Source organism: Durio zibethinus, chromosome 25, assembly GCF_047325235.1.
Source record: "Durio zibethinus cultivar Kanyao isolate XHJ-2024 chromosome 25, ASM4732523v1, whole genome shotgun sequence".
Lineage (NCBI taxonomy): Eukaryota > Viridiplantae > Streptophyta > Magnoliopsida > Malvales > Malvaceae > Durio > Durio zibethinus.
Window position 1 is genome coordinate 14611242 of NC_143186.1, and position 21127 is coordinate 14632368.

General features: G+C 34.2%; 4 protein-coding genes across 5 annotated transcripts; 2 read left to right on the forward strand and 2 right to left on the reverse strand.

The window, feature by feature from the left end:
• Positions 1-2159: 2159 nt before the first annotated feature.
• On the forward strand, positions 2160-4989 carry HCF243 (Serine/Threonine-kinase pakA-like protein). Its single transcript, XM_022861445.2, has one exon. It carries the CDS (start codon positions 2491-2493, stop codon positions 4741-4743), a length of 2253 nt encoding a protein of 750 aa, XP_022717180.2. The 5' UTR covers positions 2160-2490; the 3' UTR covers positions 4744-4989.
• A 1557-nt stretch (positions 4990-6546) lies between these two features.
• Positions 6547-13551, reverse strand: LOC111275864 (carbamoyl phosphate synthase arginine-specific large chain, chloroplastic-like). 2 transcript variants are annotated; one of them, XR_016333576.1, is made up of 5 exons: positions 12095-13551; positions 11057-11749; positions 9354-10909; positions 8540-8710; positions 6547-6863 (listed from the first exon to the last, which is right to left on the reverse strand). XR_016333576.1 is itself a non-coding variant. In XM_022861444.2 (4 exons), exons 1-3 carry the CDS (start codon positions 13415-13417, stop codon positions 9359-9361), a joined length of 3567 nt encoding a protein of 1188 aa, XP_022717179.2. In that variant the 5' UTR covers positions 13418-13551; the 3' UTR covers positions 8337-8710; positions 9354-9358. The 2 variants fall into 2 exon arrangements, 1 of the variants encoding a protein (XP_022717179.2); XM_022861444.2 differs by lacking the exon at positions 6547-6863 and having other exon boundaries at positions 8337-8710.
• Positions 13552-14958: 1407 nt separating this feature from the next.
• On the forward strand, positions 14959-15955 carry LOC111276238 (uncharacterized). The gene is made up of 2 exons (XM_089754723.1): positions 14959-15162; positions 15242-15955. The coding sequence occupies exons 1-2, from the start codon at positions 14995-14997 to the stop codon at positions 15815-15817; spliced, it is 744 nt and encodes a 247-aa protein (XP_089610849.1). The 5' UTR covers positions 14959-14994; the 3' UTR covers positions 15818-15955.
• Positions 15956-17717: 1762 nt separating this feature from the next.
• On the reverse strand, positions 17718-20088 carry LOC111276527 (uncharacterized). Its single transcript, XM_022862272.2, has 4 exons — positions 19541-20088; positions 18923-19144; positions 18158-18183; positions 17718-18080 (listed from the first exon to the last, which is right to left on the reverse strand). Exons 1-4 carry the CDS (start codon positions 19904-19906, stop codon positions 17840-17842), a joined length of 855 nt encoding a protein of 284 aa, XP_022718007.2. The 5' UTR covers positions 19907-20088; the 3' UTR covers positions 17718-17839.
• Between the last annotated feature and the right edge of the window lie 1039 nt (positions 20089-21127).

The following is a 21127-nucleotide window of genomic DNA, read 5'->3' on the forward strand; positions in this document are numbered from 1 at the left end:
CTAGATATGTGGATATACCATACGAGAATTAAAAATAAAATAAAATATTAATAAAAATTATAAATAAATTTGATAAATTAAAAAAATATTTTATATTTTCATATAAATTATAATATATAATTTTTATATAAAATATGATATAAATATAAAAATTATTAATATTTTATGTAATATAAATACATAAATTATTAAATTTAATCTCACTCCAAACCCCCCCCCCTCCTCCCATGTGCTTCTCCCTGCAAAATCCTAAAATCCCCCACATATTTTCCAATATTATCACTTTTTTTTTGTCCTTTTTTCTACAACCAAAACAGCTACTTTCTTTGTTGTGTTGGCTTGAACTAAAGAAAGTAAGGCAAGAAAAAAGAGGGCACACGGATGGCGATTGACATTCCCAAGACACTTTCCCCCCATATCTCTTTTGTCAATCCTCGTCTTGTTTCTATTGTCCACCATTAGCAATCTGGCCACGTTTTTTATGGTGCACGTTGTAACATGGTAGGGAAAGCCTTCCCTTGGGATAACATGGTCCAACTTTCTTTCATTTTTCATCTCAAATGGATGGTTTATTAGGTTTTTAAGGCTGAAAAGAAATTGATCACTAAAATGCTTGTTTTCGAAAATTTTAAGGTACCAATGGAGCATTTTGTTTTAATGGCAGTTGCATGTATTCCTTACTCAAAGACAAGTTACTCCACTTAGCAAAGAGAGAAACTTCAATTTCTTATCAATTAAGATTTGGTTTTTGTGATGAACAATTCAAAAGTAAAATCCTAAATGCCTTGAATTGAGATTGTTGTACGTGGTTAAGATTTATGATATTAAAAAAAAAAAAAAAACTCAAGTTCGTATCTTACGATTTTTTGTTGGTAGACGATCTATAAATTTGAAAAATCTAAAAAAAATTTATAAATTTCATTTGTTAATTGGCGACTTATCTTAACCTTATTCTTAGATTTATAATAGCATGCATGTTATAAGAATAATTAGAGTATCATTTATCTTATTTGTCTATATTGCTCTAATATAATGCCATGAGCAACAAGACAAACACTTGTAATCAAACTTTCTTAAATCGCAAATTTTAAATTTCTCAGTGCTTCATTACATAATTGAATCATAATTGAATTTGAACTAATATTCAATGTTTCAAGATTGATAGATGAGTCTTGCAAGTTTAGGCATGAACCAATATGTTGTTATGTTGTCAAATCAATCAAGTAGCTTTTGCTATTAAGCCATCTTTTTTCCGTTAGAAAGAGGTGCACCCCTACAATCAAAATCATTCACATGGCTTGTAGTTGACGGGGCACAAAAAAGAGGGATGAGATACCAGCTAATGATAAAAACATGTTTTTAATTTGGTGATAAAATAAACTTTATCTCAAATTTGTAAATATAAAATAAAAATAATATTTTAATAATATTATGATGATTATTTTTTAACTTTTTAATATTTTAATATTTAAACATAAAAACTAAAAATAATAATAAAAATATCACTACTTTCATACTATTTTCAATTTTGTGAGCAGTTGAGTAATCAAAATGTCAGAACAAAATAATACTACATTGAATAAGTTAAAACATGTTGGATAGATTTACCAATTTTCATGTAGTGCCAATAAAGATTCTAAACACATCAAAACAAATGGCAAAATTCCCATCTTCCCCAATCTCTTCTTTCAAAAAAAAAAAAAAATCTCAAAAACATCCCTTTCGCCTTTTTTAACTTCACTTCCCTTCGTTTTCACCTATTAAAGATAATTGATCAAACCTTAGGCTAACTTTTTGTGTCAACAGTTTGCTGGGATTTCACCCTCAGCCCACCACTTGTGGAAGGTTTCTTGGTCCACTTTTAATGACCCAAAACTCAAAAGAAAAAGTTTTTGGAAAGGATAAATGCAAAAATATATAAAAATAATACCTTTTAAATTTAATGAAAATTATATAATTTTGATAAAAATTAAAAAAATTATTTTATATTTAACACAAATTATAATGATATAATTTTTTTTTATATATTTTTACGTGTATTTCATGTAAAATAGATTATACACCGATACACAGAAATGTCATATAGAAACTTCAAGGCTAAAATGGTCATATCATAAAACCAAAAGATTAAAAAAACATACACACACTAACAGCTATGGTCCATGGGAACCAGAAAGAAAAGCTTACAATTTGCTAAAGACAAAATAGCATTTCGTCACCTTCCATTAAAACCTCCATTATTTCCTTTTTTTCATTTCATTTCCTTTGCTTTGCTTTTCATTTCTCTCTCTCTTCCATTAATCTTTTCGATCTGTAAATCTTTGCAGCCCACCGCTGCACAATCAAACAAGCAAAAACCCATTGTTTCTTATGTTCTTTCTTTGACTATCCACAAAAAAAAAAATCTCTCAAAATCTTAACTTTTTCTGTTGGGTTTGTTCTTCTTTCTATCGAAATGGTCATATCACAGTGAACCAAGAAAAAAAAATAATGGATCCGGACAGACCCCATCGAAGTACTAGCATCAACAACAGTAGCAGTAGCAGCAACACAACAAGCACCACGAGTGAGCTCTTCATTTGTTTCACTTCATGCCTTTCTTCTTCATCAATGAAAATCTCTTCAAAATCTATCCTTAGTCCTGGTCGTAATAGGGAACCTTCACAAATCTCTCTTTCTTCATCCCTTAGTAGGAGATTGAGGAGTAATGGTAGCATGAAAGGTGGTCATGCTTCACCAATGTTCCCTACAAATGGCAAAAAAAGAGGCTGTGCTTTTGAAAATCCTGAGCCTTCTTCCCCTAAGGTTACTTGTATAGGTCAAGTTAGAGTCAAGACTAAGAAACAGGGCAAAAAGTTTAGAGCTTGTAAATCTAAAAGAAGAGGGGAAGTTAGTTTCAGGAAAGTGGATCATAACAATGTCAACAATGGAAGCAACAGTCTTGATACAAGTAGCTGTCAGGATTACAATATGGGTCATTTTTTGAGCAATAGCAGTCATCATCATCAGCAGCAACAACAGCAACAAGAATGCAAGAAATGGGTGCATCTGCCATTGAGTATTTGTGAAGCATTGAGGGCATTTGGGGCTGAATTTAACTGCTTTTTGCCTTGCAGGTCTTCGTGTATGGCTAACCAAAGGGACAAAGAAGAGAAAACAGGAGGATCTGGAGGGAATAATGGTAATGGAAATGGGAGTTCTTCTTCTTGTGGGGCTGTTTTTTCCAGGTGGCTTGTGGCAGTGCAAGAAGGGGAAGGGAAAGAGAGGGAGATTGAATTGGTTGTTGGTGGCGAAGATGATGAGAGAAGGGGAAGTAGTGAGATGATGAGAAGTAGTCAAAGGAGACATGTTTTTGAGGATATTGAAATAAATGATTTTGGCAATGAAAATATGGGTGATGAAGAAGAAGAAGCTAGGGTGAGTATTTGTATACCACCTAAGAATGCTTTGTTGTTGATGAGGTGCAGATCTGATCCTGTTAAAATGGCTGCTCTTGCTAATAAGTTTTGGGAAACTCCAGTGCCTAAAGATGATGTTGAAGAAGAAGAAGAAGAGGAAGAAGCTGAAAATGAAAATGAAAGTGGAGAGAAAGAGGAAGAACAAGAGCTGGTGCAAGAGGATGCTTTGGAAGTGGAAACAGAAGAAAGGCAAGTAAAATTTGAGCAAGAAATGGAACATCAAGGAGTGAGTGAAGTTAGTGAAATGTTTGTTTCTTGTGAAGCAACCGAGGAACAAGGAATCCCAGAAGCAGAAGCTGAAGCTGAAACAGAGCCAGAATCTGTTTTGGTAGGGGATGAAACTGAAGTAGTAGAAGAAACAAGTGTAGCATGTCAAGATCAAGAACAAGAAAATCAAGTAGAAGAAGACCAGCAAGAATCAACAATAAAAGAAGAAATTTTGACAGAACTTGTTTCATTTGATCTTGGCAAGCTGCAGGATGAAGAAAATACACCAGAAATAGAACAAGAAAATGAAGATGGCCTTGAAGAAGAAGCTGAAGAGGAAACTGTTAGTGGCAAAGCAAAGGAGGAAGGGGAAGATCAAGCAGTAGTTGAAGAAGCTGAAGAGGAAACTGTTAGTGGCAAAGCAAAGGAGGAAGGGGAAGATCAAGCAGTAGTTGAAGAAGCTGAAGATGAAGAAGGGGATTCAACTTCAACAGTAGAGGGGGAAGAAACGGAGCCAACTCGAGAAAGACCCGAACTTGAATGCCATGAAACCCGAGAACCCGACCAGGAAGATAAGTCAAAGAAGAGTGAAACTCAACAGAACTTACTGCCAGATTGTTTGCTGTTAATGATGTGCGAGCCAAAGCTGTCAATGGAGGTATCCAAGGAAACTTGGGTTCGTAGCACGGATTTCATCAGGTGGGTACCAGAGAAGAAAAAGCAACCAGCGGTCAAACAAAAGGACGGTAAAGGTGAACCCAAAAGAAGAATCAGCATTGACTCTAATCCCGCTCCAATTTTCTTGCAGCCACCTAGGTCTTCTTGCTCTTTCCCGGCCGCTCCACCAATGGCTACGGCGGCTGCTGCTGCTAATGTAGCTGTCGGCGGTGGGTCTAAAGCTACCATGGTCGAGCAGAAGCATGTTGGGGGTAAAGGGTATGAGCCGTTTGTGCTCACGCGCTGCAAGTCAGAGCCGAGGAGATCATCCACTAAGCTTGCACAGGATGCTTGCTTTTGGAAGAATAGGAAGCTCGAGCCGACGTCACTTGGAGTTGGCGCGGCTGGAGTTGGCTTTTGATGAGCCGAGTTTGGTAAAAATGCAATTAAAGGTTAAAAAATATTTGTGGCAAGTTGCTTGAGTAAATCAGGAAATGTTGTAGCTTTCGGTCGTTTTGGATAGTAAAATATTTTGGGGTTGTTTTTTTTTTTTTTTTTTTTTACTGCTCCAGCTTTGCTTTGTAAATTTCTTTTATTTGAAGCAGTTCATTTTGTTTTTTCTCCCTTATTAGGTATAATAAAAACTGTAAAAGCTGTAAAACAGTCATATCTGCTCTCACTAGTTTTTCGGTTTGGGGTAACTTTTCAGTGGTAGCAGGAAAAAATGAGTGATTCTGATTTTCAAAGAAGCTTGACGCTGATGAATGAAAAATTGCATGTTACCAATGGGCTGCCAAAGGGTCCACCAAAGGTCAATTCTGAGCCGTTAGATTGGTTTGATAGGTGAACAATGAAAACATGGTCAGGGTCATGATTTGATGGGAATAACATTATTAAAGCTTTTTGATGTTTTAGTTCGGTTAAGGATGCTTTCAAGTCTCTAAATGATTGACAGTTGGGGGAAGATCTTGTCAAATTAGGGCCATTCAAGGTCCCCAATTGGTCTATTTTTTGTGGATAAGTCTTTAAACCACTTTGAGTTTATGAACTTAACTTTGATGTTGTTGTTTACGAGCTGTTGTTAAAATCTCGTACAAAGTTATTTTCATGCTAGAATATGTATTAGTTTGATTAATTTTACAATTCGTGAATGATGTTAGTCATTAATTGGATGGTTTTTTTATAAGCAAGAGAAAATGTTACGATTTGTCATAATAATTTAATAAATTAATTAAATTATAAGACAGATGAATAAATCAAAACAAAAATCGGGTTATCCAATATTAATTTTTAATTGAATTTAACTTTGAATCAAACTTATCTGAACTTGCTTACGCCGGCAGCTAGGAAATTACTTGGTTGTTCACATTGCTTGTGCATGATTTCTTATCATGGCAGCTAGGAAAAGTTTGATTTTTTCACCTGAGCAGCACATGATTTCATATTATGAACTTCAACAGATGAAATAATTGTCCTGGCACTGAATCATGGCTGAGTGAAACCTTTGCTTAGTTTCTGAAAGTAAGATATCCACATGTCAATCATACCACGCAATGTCATTATCAAGTTTCAAGAGAACAAAATTAGTGCTCATCTTTCTCATTTTTTTGAACAGAGTCTGCCTTTTCCCAGACCAAGGTTTTTTTTTTTTTTTTCCAGCATGAGCTCAACTTTGTATCTTGTTGTTGTTTTTAAGGTAAGGACAAAGATAAAGTAGGTGCAAATTTCGTATAATATTTATTATATAATATTTATTAAAATTTTAAAAAAAATCTTATTATTTTTGTATTGAATTATTTTATTATGTTTAAAAATTGTCAAATCTAAAACAAAGTTAAAATAAAGAAAAAAAAAGGTTAAAGTGGAAGTAGCATATTTGCGTAAGTGGGATTGTATGTTTTTATTTTTATTTTTTTATTCTTATGCAGTTTCTTTTTGCCTTGTTGCATGTTTGCATTTGGGCAAAGACATTGTAGCCATTAAAAGATTCAATTTGAAAAGAAAAATCTCATAACTGGCTACTCAAACATTTTGTGAATGCCTTTCTTCTTTTTTAAGCTTGTGCTACATGGTGCTGGTAAAAGACACAGTCACAAGGGAGAATAGAAGAACAAAATAGTTGAAAGAAAAGGAGTATGTTTAGAGCATTTGATTTAATAGTTGATGCATATTTTCGTGTTCAATGGGTATGTTTGAGTCTCTCATTTTACAAATAAAATAAAAATCAAAGAAAATTTTATTCAAAATAATAAGTGAATTGCAGTTTTCTACACTCCAAAAATTGAATTATTTTCTTTGACCAAAAAGAAAGTAGAAGAAAATAACATGTTTAACTAAATTTAACATGAAAAGCAGCTTAAAAGAGAAGATATGCTTAGAGACAAAAGGCTATTGAGTGGAGGCCTTCATAGGAAAACAAGGCTTTTTCTGTTGATTATAGCTTTTCTTTTGTTCTGAAATTGAGCCAGTGAGTGGGGTCTTAACTCTGTATCCAACTTCATCTCGTTTCAACTTTAAATCCCCAAACAAAGGAGCCAAAACCTGGAAAAGATGCTAAACATTGTCAAACAATGTGTGTGAAATGCTTTTGAATAATGGATCCTCCCCCACCCTTTTTTATTTTTTTAACTCCTTTTTGTCTTACTTTTATTTAATCATATGAAGAACCCAAATCTGAGTTACACTACCAATATATGTACAAAACCATGTGATTAGGCCCTAGGGAATTAGGTACAAAGCCTAAATTTAGGCAATTAGGCCTCTGGCCATAGCACGACTTTCATACACATTTTCAATGGTTCGAGCTCTAGTCTCTTATATGAATTAAATTCACCTAAGGATAGCAGCTCCACTTGTTTCGATGAATTTTGATTTGATTTGATATTTTAAAATTGATTTATTTTTTAAAAAATTAAATTTTAGACCAAATTAATTTTAGATTGTATTGAATTGAATATAATTTAATATAATATTAAATCAGATTAAATTCAAATATAAAAAAATAAAAAATTATCAAATCAAATCAAATTTAAATATTATAGATATAAAATTTAATTAAATTTGAGATGAATAAAAATCAACACCGTCTTGACCTATTATCATCCTCAAATCTACTTCTTTGAACAAATGATACGTGTATTTGTCATTGAGCTAAATGATAGCTGAAAGATTAAAAAAAAAAAAGAAGAAAATTTACAGATATGGGACATGGGTTACATGCTTTATTACATTATATCAAAAAGAGATGGCTTGTTGGGTATCGGCTCGTGCAAGAGTCACGGTGTTAAGCCTCAACCCAAATGATCATTCTTAACACACGTTCAATGTAAGACCCAGCACACTTAAATTTTAACTTATGTTGAATTTTTTGTTAATTTTTTGAGAAGTTTGGTTATGATAAATTGAGTTTTTTTTTTCTTTTTTTGTATTTAAAACATTAAAATTTAAACTTTGATCATTAAAATTAAAAATTCAGTATTCCGTCAACATATTAATTTAAACTATCTTTTACAATCTATAGTATAATGATAAATTTCAATCATTATAACTCATTGGCATTTACTTTGTTTTGGATTCAAATTATTTCTATCCTTTTGATTGTCATTTGCAAACTTTTGAATGGAATTGTCAAGATTATAGCCCAATGGCATAGGAGAAAATCAACCCACTAATGACCTTGCCTTCCTAAAAATTCCAAAAACGACTCACATTCTTCAACCATTTGAGTTTAATTCAAAAGAGTTATCAGTAAATAAATTTTCAAGGAAAACTACATGAGCAAGCTACAAAGTTCTATTGACATTAGCTTGCACTTTTAAAGGTGACTTCAAGCCAAGTTTTCAAAAAAAAAAATTGCAAATGTTAAAATTTAAACTTCAGACATTAAATATTACATCTTTACATTTTAAAGATGATTTATAAACTAATTGAACCAAATTCCAAGTTCAACAAATACTTTTACCTTGGACTCTAATAATGATTTGATTGCAAATTTTGGACTTTCAAGAATGATGTGATGGTAATGGCATCTGGATAAGTTTTCTTATATAGTAGCCGTCCTATATTAGTATTTGTAATTAGGATAGACTTTTTAATTCAATTAGGTGTTAAAGTAAATGAACCATAACTATGTAAACCTATTCCCTCTAAATCGACCCCAAAATAGCATATCCAAATTATAAAAAATCTCATAGAAGCCACAAACGTGGAATTTATACCTTCCAAATTTATTTCTTTGGTTTTGGAAATAAATCGTGATTCCGTCCAAGTAATAAATGCCCACAGTCTTCTTTGGATCCCAATTCCAATATTATTCCCACGCCTCATTAGCCCACACGGCTCCCGAAAGAGACAAAAACACTGATTTGTGCAGCAACGAATCCAAATTCCTGTCATATATTCTAGACCAGGTCATTGGAGTTATCTGAAAAGCAGACCAGTACAGCAATATTCTTGTCCAACATGTGAAGAATTGTTGTTTAATGTTTCTAAACTACTTAAGAATAGACATCATATTTATCATAGTTCATAAACTGATACTGATTCAGCTATAGTTTTCAGCATTCAGTTTCTCTTGGTTACCATATTGTTGTAATGGACAAAGCAAATTCTTGACCAACAACAACTCTGTTGCATAAGATAGTTCATAGGTACAAGCACCAGAAAATTGCATCATCACATTATTGACCAACAACAACTCTGTTGCATAAGATAGTTCATAGGTACAAGTACCAGAAAATTGCATCATCACATTATTATAATATAATACATTTTGCAGTGCTTAAATATTCCCTACCTTACATTGTTTTCAAAATTCGTCATCATCAACCATATGACAGAAGAAGAGACGAGACAGCAAGAAATCAGGGAAGAAAAAGCAACTGAGAAGAAATTCTGTCCCAGGCAAGGCTAATGAAAACTTATTACAAGAACATCAAATAAAGGAAAGAAAATGGCAAGGCTAATGAAAACAAATTAAAAGAACATCATATGAAGGGAAAAAAAATTAGAGTGCATGCCTAAAATGCTTACTCAATCTATAGAGAGGAAGAGGTGGACATCAAAATTGCGCTCCTTCCTGCTTCTACCTCAGCATCAAAGAAGTCCTGAAGTGCAATCATGTTAATAGTACATGACTTCAAGCTCCTAATTGCCTCTGCAGTAGCCAAGGCTCCTTCAACGGTCGTTATTATAGGAACCTTGTAAGCAAGAGCCATTCTCCTCAACTGCCGGCCATCAATCTGATCAAGTGCATCGCCAGAGCTTGTTATAACCATCAACTGGATCTGACCATTCGCAATCATATCACCAGCATGTGGCCGCCCCTCGTGCATTTTCAACACTTGTTCCACATGGATACCTTTTAGTTCTAGAAAGTGAGCTGTCCCAGAAGTTGATACAATCTTGAATCCCAGCCCCAAGAAAGCATTTGCAATTCTTTCAAGATAGGGCTTTGTGAAGTCATTTAAGCTCAGGAAAACAGTCCCAGAAAGTGGTAGCTTCTGCCCAGCAGCAATCTGAGCTTTTGCAAATGCTATTGCAAACTCAAAATCAATACCCATCACCTCTCCGGTGCTTTTCATTTCAGGACCTAACAACACATCACAGCCTTGGAACTTCTCAAATGGAAGAACAGCTTCCTTAACTGACACATGTTGTGGTGTCACCTCTTTCGTGAAACCTAGATCATTAAGTGACTTCCCCGACATAACAAGGGCAGCATATTTAGCCAGTGGGTGCCCAATAGCCTTGGAAACAAATGGTACAGTACGAGAAGCACGGGGATTTGCCTCAAGTAAGAAAACATCAGCAGAAGCTGTGATGGCAAACTGACAGTTCATAAGCCCGCAGACATTTAGCCTCATAGCCAATTTTGTAGTCCATGACCTTATAGTATCCAAGCAAGAAGATGGGATAGTTTGTGTGGGGATTGAGCAGGCAGAATCACCAGAATGGACCCCAGCCTGCTCAATGTGCTCCATTATCCCTCCAATCACCACATTACCATGAGAATCAGCAAGTGCATCTACATCAATCTCGATCGCATCAGATAAATACTTGTCAACCAGTACAGGCCGTTCTGGGTCCACCTCAACAGCATTCTCTAGATAAGTCACCAGCTTGTCATCACTATATACAATCTCCATCGCTCGGCCACCCAACACATAGGAGGGCCGGACAACAACTGGGTAACCTATATCTGTTGCAATGGCAAGAGCATCATCCTCACTCTTCGCAATCCCTCCTTTTGGCTGCTCAATCTTTAATTCCTTAAGCATAGCATTGAACCTCTCTCTGTCCTCAGCAGCATCGATGGAATCTGGTGATGTACCCCATATACGAACATGTCCAGCCCCACTGGCACACAAAGGCCTGTTCTCATCTAAGTAATGCTGGATGGGCAGAGCCAACTTAAGGGGTGTTTGACCTCCAAACTGGACAATGATGCCATCGGGTCTTTCTAAATCAATTACATTTAGAACATCTTCAACCGTCAGGGGTTCAAAATAAAGACGATCACTGGTATCATAATCTGTGGATACAGTTTCAGGATTTGAATTCATCATGATTGTCTCAAATCCAGCTTTCTGCAAAGGGAAAAAAATGCAACAAAAAAAAAAAAAGGGGGACAGAAAAAATCAGCAAATTTATGCGGAAGGGTGAAAATGCCAAATACAAGCAGCTTCGCCATATTAAATCTATGGAAGCATAAACAGGAAGAAGGTAACTCAAACCTGAAGGGCAAAAGATGTATGGCAACAGCAGTAGTCAAACTCAATCCCCTGACCGATACGATTTGGTCCTCCACCCAAAATCAAAACCTTCTTCTTTTCAGTAGGAGTGGATTCACACTCAAAATCGTATGAGGAGTACATATAAGGGGTATTGGCCTCGAATTCAGCAGCACAGGTATCTACCCTCTTATATGCTGGAGTAACTCCCATCAATATTCGCTTTTCCCGGACTTCTTTCTCTGATGACTTAGTTGCAAAGGCTATCTGCTTATCACTAAAGCCTCTCTTTTTGACTTCATAAAATTCATCCTTTGTCAGATCAGACAAACTTCGAGACAGAAGATATTGCTCCACATCTACTAATTCTTTAAGCTGAGTGAGGAACCATTTGTCAATGAAACTCAGCTCGTATATATCATCCACTTTCATCCCCTTCTTCATTACAGCATATAAAGCATGGATTCGATCTGGGCTGGGGACTCTGAGACTGTACTTCAATTGGTCCCAATCCCAGTCAAGTTCTTTAACTTTTGCACAACCCCATCCAGAGTAGCCACATTCTAGTGATCGAACTGCCTTCTGAAAGGATTCTTGAAATGTGCGGCCTAGAGCCATGGATTCCCCAACAGATTTCATCTGGGTTGTCAACACTGGCTGAGAACCAGGGAATTTCTCGAATGCAAACCGTGGGATCTGCAACATTTGTATAGATGAAAGATTTTGGAAAAATAAGAAATTCATAAGCTGATGATATAAATTCACATGCAAGTAAATAAAATATTAAATGCTATCTCAATCTAGGCAAAAAGTTATTTATATAAAAAAGGCAATTAAAACACACAGATAGAGACCCTAACGTATTGTTCCTTCTATGAGATGAATCATCAGTTGTAAATAACTATTCATAACCATTAAACACAGATGCCTCAATACAGTCAGGTTTTATAGTTGATAAACAATCTACTCCTTGCTTCATCTGAACTACTCTGAAAGCAAAACAAAAGCATACAAAGAACAAGGCAAATACGAAGTTCTTACCTTAGTCACCACATAATCAATAGAAGGCTCAAAACTAGCAGGAGTCTTCTTGGTAATATCATTTGGAATCTGATCCAACGTATAACCAACTGACAACTTAGCAGCCATTTTCGCAATAGGAAACCCCGTAGCTTTAGAAGCCAAAGCAGAACTCCTTGAAACCCTTGGATTCATCTCAATGACCATAACTTCACCATCAACAGGATTAACAGCAAATTGCACATTCGAACCTCCACACTCCACACCAATCTCCCTAATAATCTTAACACTATAATCCCTCAACCTCTGATACTCCTTATCAGTCAAAGTCTGTGCAGGCGCCACAGTAATCGAATCCCCTGTATGCACTCCCATTGGATCAATATTCTCAATTGAACAAATGATCACAACATTATCAGCCAAGTCCCTCATAACCTCCAACTCATATTCTTTCCATCCTAACAATGATTTCTCAACTAAAACCTGCGAAGTCAAACTCGCAGCCAAACCCGCCTTACAAATGGCCTCAAACTCTTCCTTATTATAAGCTATCCCGCCTCCAGTCCCTCCTAAAGTAAACGCAGGCCTAATGATCAATGGGAACTCCCCAATTTCTTTGGCTATTTCGATACATTCATCTAACGTATTCCCTATCCCAGAAGGTGGAGTTTTTATACCTATATTTTTCATAGCTTGCTTGAACAACTCACGATCCTCGGCTTTTTTAATGGCGTCCAGCTTTGCTCCTATTAATTCCACGCCGTATCTGTCTAAAAACCCGGATTCTGCTAACGCCACAGCGAGGTTTAAGGCGGTTTGGCCACCCATTGTGGGTAAGAGCGCGTCGGGACGTTCTTTTTCGAGGACTTGTTCGACTAAATCGGGTGTCATCGGAGTTATGTAAGTCCGGTTCGCCATTTCCGGGTCGGTCATGATCGTTGCAGGATTAGAATTTATCAAAACTACCTCGTACCCTTCTTCTCTTAACGCTTTGCAAGCTTGGGTACCCGAGTAATCAAATTCACAAGCTTGGCCGATGACAATTGGACCGGCTCCAAGGATCATTATCTTTTTCAAATCCGTTCGTTTGTCTACTTTGGGACCCTTTTCTTCGGTGTTGGCGGTGGAATATGCTTGGATTGGTCGCCCCTTGGCCGCCACCGTACCAGAAAGGCGGCGTTGCGGTGGACATGAACGGAGGTAGAAAGATTTGGGGTATTGTTTAGGGGTCGTGGAAGAGAAAAAGAAGAAAACAGGGAAGCTGAAGGATTTGGGAAGGAAAGGCTTGGAAAAAGCAGAGAAATGGGAAGTGGAAGAAGAAGAGAAGTTTTTGCAGCAGTTCATCGTTGGGATTTTTAAGTTGTTTAGGGTGGCCGCAGCCGCCGCTGTTTAGAGTGAAGAGAGAGACGAAACAAGAAAGTGACACAGAGGAGGAGGATTTAACTAGGGTTTTGAACTACATTTGTCCTTTTAAGGTTGCTCTTTCAAGTGTGTTCTTGCTTTGAGTTTTGTTCCTGTCTGAAACTATGATAATGGGCTTTTTCATTGGGCTTATCATTTAACAATCAATCAATGCATACAATTAAAGCAATCCCATGCTGATTTTGATTGCAATTTTTCAACAGATCAAATTAATAATGATACGAGATGTAGTTATGGAAATAAGACTGAGAGGTGAGGTTAATTTCGATATTGATAATGTTTTTCTAAATTCAATTGAAGAGAAGATGGGAGTAACAGCCCATCAGGATTCAGGGATTGAATGAGGTAACAGAGTTGACAATGGAACCTTTCAGGATTTAGTTATAATATCTTTGTACTTCATACAGCAAAAGGCAATTTATATTCTTCTAACTTTTAAATCTCTATCAATCATTGCTTCCCATTATAAATAAATAAATATTGACAACGCCAACAATTTTTTTACAAAAAAAAAAAAAAAACCTAAAAATAATTTTATGATCGAAATTTTTGGCGGTTAAATTTCGATGATAAACATAATAATTTTAATTGACCAAAAAACAAAAAAAAAACCACACTAATTTAAGTTGGACAAATTATCTTGATCACTACCAAATTTCCAACCAAATATGCTCTCTATTATTCTATGCTGCCTAGTTGAAACATTTTTTTTTCCTTACAATCTAGAACATTTATTTATGCCCATCGGTCAACATCCACATTTCATATTTATTTTGGTTTCTTAATGTTGATCAAATATATATGTTAAAATTTTATTCTTCTTTATGAGTTTATATTTGCTTAAAGCCTTTGAGTAAAATAATATTAGAATATATGCATATCAAATCATATGTATAAATTTTTTAAAAGTTTATATTTGGTAAACTCTAGGTTTATAGTGCTATATACTATTAGTTCACCACAAATTATTGCATTATTGTTAAAATTTTAAAATTATAAAATCTTTAAAATTTAAATATTTAATTATTTTAAAATAAATTAATTATGTTGTGACTTATGATGTTCTAATAGTATATAGCATCTTGATAATATATAAAATATAAATCTCTTTTATCATTAAATAAAGTCTAATTGATACATGAAATGAATTTTTAATAATATAAATCATCTTTTAAATATAATTGTATGAATTAAGTTAAGTTTCGAATTTAGTGTACTCAAAATCAAATAAGATCAATGTAGTAATTTTTTAAAGAAGGTTTTAATGTTATTCCATGTGCTAACAAAAAATAAACTATGCTAAGTTGCATTTCTTTAAAGGAAAAGCTGCATTCTATGTCATCATTGTCTATAATTTACTCCAAATAAGATAATGTGATATGAACTTTATCAGTTAAACTAATCCACTATGAAATTAATCACACCCTGGCAGTAATAGCAAAGGCTTATTAATACTGGACATTGATTCTCCTCTACAGTTAATTTGAAAGACAAAAATCATGGCTTGGACCAAGGAATACTTGGATTTAGTTTTGGTCCCAAGTGGGTTGTTGATCATGTCTGCTTACCATGTCTTTCTTCTGTATAGATGTCTCAAATTACCGCAAACCACTGTCATTGGCTATGAAAACCACTGCAGGAAAGCTTGGGTTGAGAGAATGTTGCAGGTCAGCTCCTCTTCTTCAATATAAACAAAATTCAGCTTTGATTATTATTTAATCAGTAATTTTGTTGAATGTTTTTCAGGTTGAGGCGAAGGATATAGGCTTAGCATTAACAACAATCAACAGCACAATCTCAGCATCAACTTTCCTGGCAACAGTATCTCTAACTTTGAGTTCTCTCATTGGAACATGGCTTGCTGATTCTTCTCATAATCTCTTCAGAAACAGTCTTAATTATGGCAATACAAACTCATCAATCATCTCTGTCAAATACGTCAGCCTTCTTATCTGTTTCATGGTGGCTTTCGGTTCGTTTCTTCAATGTGTTACGAACTTTGTCCATGCTAGTTTCCTTATCAGCATGCCAAATGCAGATATTCCAGCAAGTTATGTCCAGAAGGCAGTGATAAGAGGCAGTGCTTGTTGGTCAATCGGCTTACGAGCAATATACCTTGCCACCACCTTGCTGCTGTGGATTTTTGGTCCAATTCCAATGTTTGCTGCTTCAGTGATTATGGTGGTGATTTTGCACATGCTTGACAGAAACGCGACCCCATTACATAAGTTTGAACCAGCCAACTCTCATAACCAGTTTACAAAGATCCGTGGGGAGTTAGCTGCAGTAGCTAGGACAGTTATTGAGCATCATGACAGATAAGGTGCACAACAAACCGAGTGGATCGAGTTTTTAAGTTCAAAAGCAACAGCTGGTTACTCCACCATTTCCACCTTGAATTGATTTTAGCAAAACATCCAGCTTCAAAGAAGCAACATTCTGTGTTTCTATTTCCAAAGCTCATTTTGTTTGGGATCTCTTCGTGGCTAGCTTTAACAAAATCATGAGCAAGTGCTGCATTAATCTGCATATGTACCATAAAGTTTCAAGTTCCTGACAAACTTTCCACTCATCATTATGTACCAATTACATGTTTAGCCTCCATATCCTTCTTTGTTAATGTAACAATGTTAACAATAATCTTTGATCTGAATCAACTTCATAGTACATATAGCACATATATGCTATATGTACAATTCCAAAAACGCCTAAAATTTCCTAACATGTGAATAGCCAACGTTTTTTGCGGCGTATTTTAAAAACGCTGTTAACTGTTACAAACATCGGTTGAAAAAAAAAACACCATTAAAAGCCCAATTTCTTTGTGTATATAAACTAAACATCTTGCTTAGAAAGTAGGACAACATTGACTCTTTAGTCTTAAACAGAGTGAATGTTTGGTCTCAATAGACAGATTGTAGGAAGAGTTAAACTGATATGTTAATATATCAAGTTACCAGTTGAGTTGGTCTTCACCAAATTTGAGAGAAAATGAATTGCTTAAATTAAACAATCAAAGAATTATATCAAAATAATGATTTCTACTCGAAAAAAAGTGAAGTTAAGGTCCGACATGCGAATTGCTTTTATTACTTTTTTTTTTTTCCTTCAATTTTCTCCCATGCAGATTGTGAGTACCATAACAAGTAATCAATAATCAATAAATAATAATAACAAATTTCTTCCCCTTTCCATGTAAATGAGAGGAAAAGAAAACATGAGAGGGAAAGAAAAGTGTAATGCATATGTGTAAGTCGCATTTTTTTCATAATTCTCTATAATTAATGCAAATAAGACAATATGACAGCGGCATTAGTCAAACAATCAGTATAAAATATAAACTCAAAGCCTAGTCATAATAATAAAAGATTATGAATTATGAATCCTAAGTGCTGGCAGACAAAGAAAATAGTTTGAAAGAAGGAATACTTGGATGTTGTTTTGGTCCCAAGTGGTTATGTTGGTAGTTTAGAACGTTGTTTAGTGGTGAAAGATTTAATGTTTGTTTTAATTATTTATAGTTTGAATAAGAAATATTTGTTAAAAACAGTTATGTAACAAAAGAGTTAAAACTATTAAATGAATGATTATATTTGAATAGAAATATTCATTTATAATAATTATATAACAAAAAAAGTTATAATTATTTAAATAAATTGGTATGATTATTTATCAAAAGAACATGTTTGTTCATCAATTATAAATAAATTTATGCATAATCATTTTATTATTTTTGTTTGGAGAGTCTGAAAATTTGTCGTATCTTAGAAGTATAATTACCTTTAAAACAATATTCTTCGCCCCTCAAAGCTGAAATTATTTTTTATTATTTTATTTATTTTTTCTAACAGATTATCATTCATGTCTGCCTACCAAGTCTTCCTTATTCAGATGCCTGAAATTTCCATATAATGTACCAATTGATTAAAAATAAGTAGAATTGAGTCATGGATATTAGGTTTGAAGAAAAGAGAATGGAGATTGATCAACCTTGAATATTGTGCATCTCTGTAGCAGCAGTTATGAAGTTCATCACATTTTACAATCAACAAGAAGAAGCAAAACTTTTCCCACTATGAGGGGACTGCCGCATGAATTATACCTTGCCATTACTCTTTTTAAGGTGTCCCGAATTACAGTTTATAGCAATAAGGTACCAACTGCCTGGAGGATTGATCATTCATATAAAAAATGGGAGGTTGTGACTATGAAACAGCATAGCTATCAAGAAAGAAAAGTCATATATATGAAACAATGTGGCAAAACATTTACATTTCCTCCTTGCAAATGAGTAAAGTGTACGTAAAGCCTATTTCTTCCACTATCTGTAGATAACCTCTAGCACTATTGTTTACCACCTGGACTCTGATCCTCCCTACTGCTCGTCAATTCTGTCCCCTCTACAGCATTTTCTTTCACAGAACTTAGTGAGCCAACATTCTCCTCACCTTTACTCTCATTTTCTTTACGTGTGGAACCGTCCATGAAGGAACTTATGGCAAGTTGACCCGAATAAAGGAATAAGCCAAGAGAATTGATGCCAAAAACAAAAGTTGCAAGGTAGCACAATCCGTTCACGATAGTCCTGCAAGCAATTGTACGAGGGATGAAAACCAAAAAGATTTACAGGCAGGAGTTAAATGGAGCACTAGTGAGAGCTACCTGATAGTTATCGATATCTGACGAACCTGCAAAGCATAAAGATGAAAATGTTTGAGAAAAATGACACTGTTTAAGTAACTATTCTCGAACTGGAACTGGTACCATACTACCATGTACTACATAATGGTCATGCTTGGTGCATAAAAAGATGGATAGGATAGGATGATAAAGATGAAAATGTTTGAGAAAAATGATACTGTTTAAGTAACTACTCTCGAACTGGAAATGGCACCATGTACTACATTAAAGATACTGTATGAGGTCTTATACGGTCCATACTTATTAATTGTCAAAATATGAAACCCTTGAAATTCTCTACCTGAATATCATTTTCCTACGAGGCATGATAAAGAGTGTAAAGTCTGGTGTTGTATACTCGCAGGGGCTTCCTAAGTAGCTGCTCCTATCTAACCTTGTATAAAATCTTAAAACAAGGACATTAAGGTATGCTTCCCTATTCAAAGTGAATCAACACACACCAGATTTTACCATGCAAAATATATATTGCATATGTGCTATCAATAGTCACCTATGATCAAATCCAAAGTCACATCAAACAGATTTAATGATATTCTTATTCACATGGGATATACATGAAGTCACTATCCCTCATCTTTCATGAGCATTGTGATAGTTTTTCCATCATGTAAAAAATATTGTGAACAGTAGAGATAACTACTCACAAAATCAAAGAATCAAGCAACTAAACCAAATAAGAAAGAAATACTAAATACAGGCACAGATAAGGGCACCAAAAGGACCAACCGAGAAATTATCAGAAACTGTCTGGCGACTAAAAGCTGCTTCAATAGTAGTGGTGAACTTATAAAGAATAAGAGCAATGACACCCGCAGCTATGCTTCCCAACAATGCCTGAACTGGTGAGGGTGTGGACGACTTGGTTTCAATTGAAGCTGACGCCATTGCTTTCAAGTTATCTAGTGCCTCTTCCTTCAATGATTTCTTTATCCCTGATGACCTCAATCTCTAGAGACAACAAAAATCTTTTCTTTAATATCCAACTCCAGACATAATAAGACATAAATTGAAAAAGAAAAGAAGGAAAACACACAGAAAATCGAAATAACACTGAAAAATAAAAGAACAGATACTTTGGTCTAATTTACATTTGCAACGAAGTAAGACTAATGAAAACACAGGAAGGCCTAGATATAATTGAAGAAGTTTGATAAGAGTGAATAGGAAAAACCAAAACAAAATCAACAATAAGAATAGAACGCTGAAACCCAATATCAATAGAGTTTTAATTTTTAATGGGAGATTAAAAGAAAACCCAATTCTCCAAATTGAAAATTTGACACAAGCAACCAAAACAGACAGGAGAAAAGTTTTCTTTACAGCTAGGTGGATATACTCACTCACCAGCTCTTTAGCACGCTTAGCACGGCGTCTAAGGGACCGAAACAGGAAGACCCCAATGGCACCAGTAAGCAAAACACCGGTGGCAGTTTGGAGAGGAGTGGGGTCATCACTTGTAGCAAAGATTGAAGAAGAACTAGAAGATGGTGGCAACTCAAAGGGACCCTCTTCTTCTTCTGCTTCTGCAATGGTGGTGATGGGTTTTCGAGCTTGAGCAAACAATGGCCCAAGGAGGACTTTGGGGTGTAAAGAGAAAGGAGAGAAAAAGCTGGGTTTTCGGAGAGAGAAGAGTGGGGAAGAAGATGGGCAGTGGGGGGGAGGGAAAGAGAGAGGGGAAGGGGAGGAAAGGAGATGGAGAGATTGAAGCATTTGCAGCAAAGGTTTTAGTTTCAGAGAAGAGTGGAAAAGGATGAGTCTTTTTCTGGGGCTATTTTGGTTTGTTTGCCATCACAATCTTTTATGGATTCTGGTTTTTGTTGATTCAAATGGGAATTGAAGTGAAGCTGAACGCTGAAGTGTGTGTAAAATATCTGTTGGATATTGTTGCAGCTGGTCCCAGTCTGAAGGGGTTTTTTATTATCTCAACACCCCAAGATTTTTCTTTTCTTTTTCTTTTATTTTATTTGTTATTGTAAATTAATTCAAGGAAAATTCTAATTGCTAGGTTATCGAAAATTTATTTTTGGAGGGTAAAGTAGTAAAAATTTAAGAAAAATTATATAAAACAAAATTTTAGGAAAATTTTTTATTAATTAATGTAATAAAAAAACTATTATCGAAAAACTTATAAAATTTAAAATTAATAAAAAAATAAGTTGATTTTACTATTTTGGAATTAAAAAATTCTTATGAAATCTTAATTAAATATTTTATTTTTTAATGTTATGAAAGATGATAAAAAAACTATTAGGTCTAATCTAACATATAAAAATTGAAAATTTTGAAAGCTGAATAAGAATAAATAATATTATTGGATACTACATAATTTTATTAAAATTTAATATGTTAATTGAAAAAATTCATTGTGATAAAAAAAAATGAAGAGACTTTTTCATAAAGTTCAATTTAATTAGAGTTATTATAAAATTTTAATAATTGATATAAAAAATTATTAAAAAAGAAATAATAAATTTTAAATTTATAAGAAAAAAGTTGTATTTACTATTTTTATCCTTAGTTTAATTAACACCTCATAAGATTTTATTTATTTTAAGGTTAAAATAATAAAATTAACTTTTTTATTAATTTAAAATTTTATAATTTTTTTAATAATAACTTTTTTAATTACACTAATTAATAAAAATTTTTAATAAAATTTTATTTTTTTGTAATTTCCCTTAAATTTTCATTCTCTTCTTCTTCAAAAATCAAATTTTGATAAATTATAAAATTTATGGGATATAAATATTCGAAAACTTATAAAAAATGATAATTAAATAATTTCATTTATAAAAAATTTTTAGAAAAATGAAATGTAAAAAAAAAAAAGAGGTGCTTTTAGAAGCACCCTTAATTCAATATTTTTTCTAACTTTTTTATAATTTTTTGATATGTGAATAATTTGTGTCACATCATCATTCTGCATTTTCT

What these genes read in the sequence shown, in the direction of transcription:
- HCF243 (XM_022861445.2), top strand. Translation starts at nt 2,491, where the DNA reads ATGGATCCGGACAGACCCCATCGAAGTACTAGCATCAACAACAGTAGC.
- LOC111275864 (XM_022861444.2), bottom strand. Translation starts at nt 13,417, where the DNA reads ATGAACTGCTGCAAAAACTTCTCTTCTTCTTCCACTTCCCATTTCTCT. An exon ending in TTGATTATGTGGTGACTAAG is followed by an intron (nt 11,750 to 12,094) that starts GTAAGAACTTCG and finishes CAAATGTTGCAG; the next exon opens with ATCCCACGGTTTGCATTCGA. An exon ending in ATACATCTTTTGCCCTTCAG is followed by an intron (nt 10,910 to 11,056) that starts GTTTGAGTTACC and finishes TTCCCTTTGCAG; the next exon opens with AAAGCTGGATTTGAGACAAT.
- LOC111276238 (XM_089754723.1), top strand. Translation starts at nt 14,995, where the DNA reads ATGGCTTGGACCAAGGAATACTTGGATTTAGTTTTGGTCCCAAGTGGG. An exon ending in GGGTTGAGAGAATGTTGCAG is followed by an intron (nt 15,163 to 15,241) that starts GTCAGCTCCTCT and finishes AATGTTTTTCAG; the next exon opens with GTTGAGGCGAAGGATATAGG.
- LOC111276527 (XM_022862272.2), bottom strand. Translation starts at nt 19,906, where the DNA reads ATGCTTCAATCTCTCCATCTCCTTTCCTCCCCTTCCCCTCTCTCTTTC. An exon ending in CTAAGCGTGCTAAAGAGCTG is followed by an intron (nt 19,145 to 19,540) that starts GTGAGTGAGTAT and finishes TGTTGTCTCTAG; the next exon opens with AGATTGAGGTCATCAGGGAT. An exon ending in CAGATATCGATAACTATCAG is followed by an intron (nt 18,081 to 18,157) that starts GTAGCTCTCACT and finishes AATTGCTTGCAG; the next exon opens with GACTATCGTGAACGGATTGT.